Source organism: Buceros rhinoceros, unplaced genomic scaffold (genome assembly GCF_000710305.1).
Source record: "Buceros rhinoceros silvestris isolate BGI_N320 unplaced genomic scaffold, ASM71030v1 scaffold2849, whole genome shotgun sequence".
NCBI classification, from domain to species: domain Eukaryota; kingdom Metazoa; phylum Chordata; class Aves; order Bucerotiformes; family Bucerotidae; genus Buceros; species Buceros rhinoceros.
In genome coordinates, this window is record NW_010433063.1 from 1 (window position 1) to 2,301 (window position 2,301).

Consider the following 2,301-nt stretch of genomic DNA (forward strand, 5'->3'; position numbering starts at 1 on the left):
TCCCCACAACAAGGGAGTGCCCGTGAAAGAGTTTTGCATGTTGTATATCCTCTTGAAGTCTCAATACCTTTCTGAAGGGCAGTTGTCTATTATGATGTCACTTAGCAAATGAGAAAGTTCTAGACTACTGAAAGTAGTCTAGAAGTGGAGGAGAAAAACCGGTTAACTTTTCTCCGGTGATGATGGGTTGCAGATAGAAAAATACATCTTTTTAAGCCAAGTTGAAAAAGTAACTGAAAAACTGAAACTTTTTAATCTTTTGTATCTTTTTATTCTATTTTTAGGAATTTCTGTGAATGTTTATCAACAAGTTATCTATTTTTCTGAGGGGAATTCCATCTGGGTGAAAGGAGCTGCAAATATGTCTGATATATCTGACTTAACGCTCTTTTATGCTGGCTGGGGGAATATTACGTCCATCTCAGTCGACTGGCTTTACCAGAGGATATACTTTGTCATGAATGAAAAGGTAGTGCTCAAGGGCTTAATTAATTTCTTATTTCATTTGAACCATTACTGTGATTTATTTTACAAGAAAAAAATCTGATTTATATATAGATATGCATGCACAAAATGTGGTTACAGAAACAGATTTTTAACTTTAATAATATTAATATATTACAGAGCTCAAAAAAAAAAAGGCTTGGATATCAGGTCATATTTAAAGTAAGCAGGCTGTATGGATCTTTGTCTCCTTGTCTTGTTTTTCTCCTTAGGTCATAAAAATACTTGGTTTTAACTGCTTCATTTTTCAGACTGACTTCGTTTCTGTTATTTGGTTCTCCATCCAGCCTGCCCAGTTCCTATTCTACCTCAGGAAGGTGGTCAGATAACTAGATAGTGTCTGTAAGGCCCTTCGTAATTGGCAAAAGATGGTCAAGAGGGAAAGTGTTTCACACTAGTGATGACAGCTCAGATTACAACTGTTTCAACTTGAAGTAAGAATGTAGATGGCAAATCTGCACTTGATTCCCTACTCATAAAACATCAGTTACGCTCATGGCCAGACTTTGCGTGTACCTTTGTAGTTCTTTAATGCACAAAGCACTTGAAAGTCACCCCACATGGTTAGTGGGTTGGGTTTTTTTCCCCAGTTCTCTTGCCGTGTCTGGTTTTTTGCTTACTGCTCAGGGAACAGGGAGCAGGAAAAGCAGTAGTGATAAGAAGTTACCTGTAGACAACCAGACCAATGTCAGACATTTCTGAATTCCTTGCAGGTCAGGGAAGTCCCAGGGTATTGCTCCCAGGATCAGAAAAACACTTGCTTCTCTCTTTTCCCCTCCCTGCCAGGTAATTTTCAAAGTACCGTTTGCCTGTACCACCCAAACTGGGCTTTTTCCTCCGCCTTAGGGGTAGGGAGTTCAGAGGAGGATGGCAGACAGACAATTCTGTTAGGCAAGCTGTCGTGCATGCCTTTGTACTTGTGTACAAGTGTTATATTTGAGTGACCGATAACTCAGGAGCCCAGAAGGACCTAGGATTGTGAGAGAGGTGTTTCATCCTTTGGTTCCCCTGGAGGAATCTTGAGTCAGCTTGTTTGCTCATTAGCAAACACCCTATGAATGCATCACCATTTTTTCTTCTCATTCTCCAGATACATGTCTGCCGTTTAGAGAACTGCACAGCAGCTGAAGACATCACTCCTCTTTATGTGACATCCCCTAGGAAGGTCATAGCTGATCCCTATAATGGGTAAGTGTCCCCCTCCGAGCACTTGGTGTCAAAGGCGCTATAAAGCTCCTCGCTAATTTTCTTCACTCCATTAGTCATCTAGGTTCCTGTTCCAAACTCTCGCCACACCAAAACAAAATGCGATTGGCCACAAACTATGAAACTATTGGAACAAGAGTGACACCACGCAGTATTGTTCTCTGCATTTTCTTCCCTAGGGTGTTAGCAGATAAGATAAGACATTTCCAATGCAGGAATGTAGGGTTCAGGCATTCAACGCTTTTATCAGTATGAAGCTCTATGCATTTTAAATGTCCGTGCTTAACATGTGAGGTATTATGGATGAATATTCTCCAACAGTCTGCCAGCCAGGTCCCCAGTGATGGGGTTCCCAGGTGCCCAGGTCCCCCAAAATGATGTGCTTAATTCTCCCAGGATGATATTAATAACGGCAAATGCATTTTCCTACTGTCTGCACAAAGATAGGCACGCCTCTAAGCTGTTCAAATATTTGTGACTCCTCTACAGAGTTCTTGCACTGTAGTTATTTGGATCTATTTTGCTCCATGGCCAGGTATATTTTCTGTCTCCTGGAGGATGGCATATACAGAGCAAATCTTTCACTCTTTC

The 2,301-nt window shown here is 41.0% G+C and overlaps 1 protein-coding gene across 1 annotated transcript in view; it reads left to right on the forward strand.

Moving 5' to 3' along the window:
- Nucleotides 1-284: 284 nt before the first annotated feature.
- The window catches only part of LOC104500336 (proto-oncogene tyrosine-protein kinase ROS-like), a gene marked incomplete at its 5' end in the record, with an annotated part of 28,330 nt that continues 26,313 nt past the window's right edge, over nt 285-2,301 (forward strand). The window contains 3 exons of the mRNA XM_010143967.1: nt 285-469; nt 1,595-1,692; nt 2,246-2,295. Of these exons, the coding sequence (XP_010142269.1) occupies nt 285-469; nt 1,595-1,692; nt 2,246-2,295 (333 nt within the window). The remainder of the gene's footprint in view (nt 470-1,594; nt 1,693-2,245; nt 2,296-2,301) is intronic.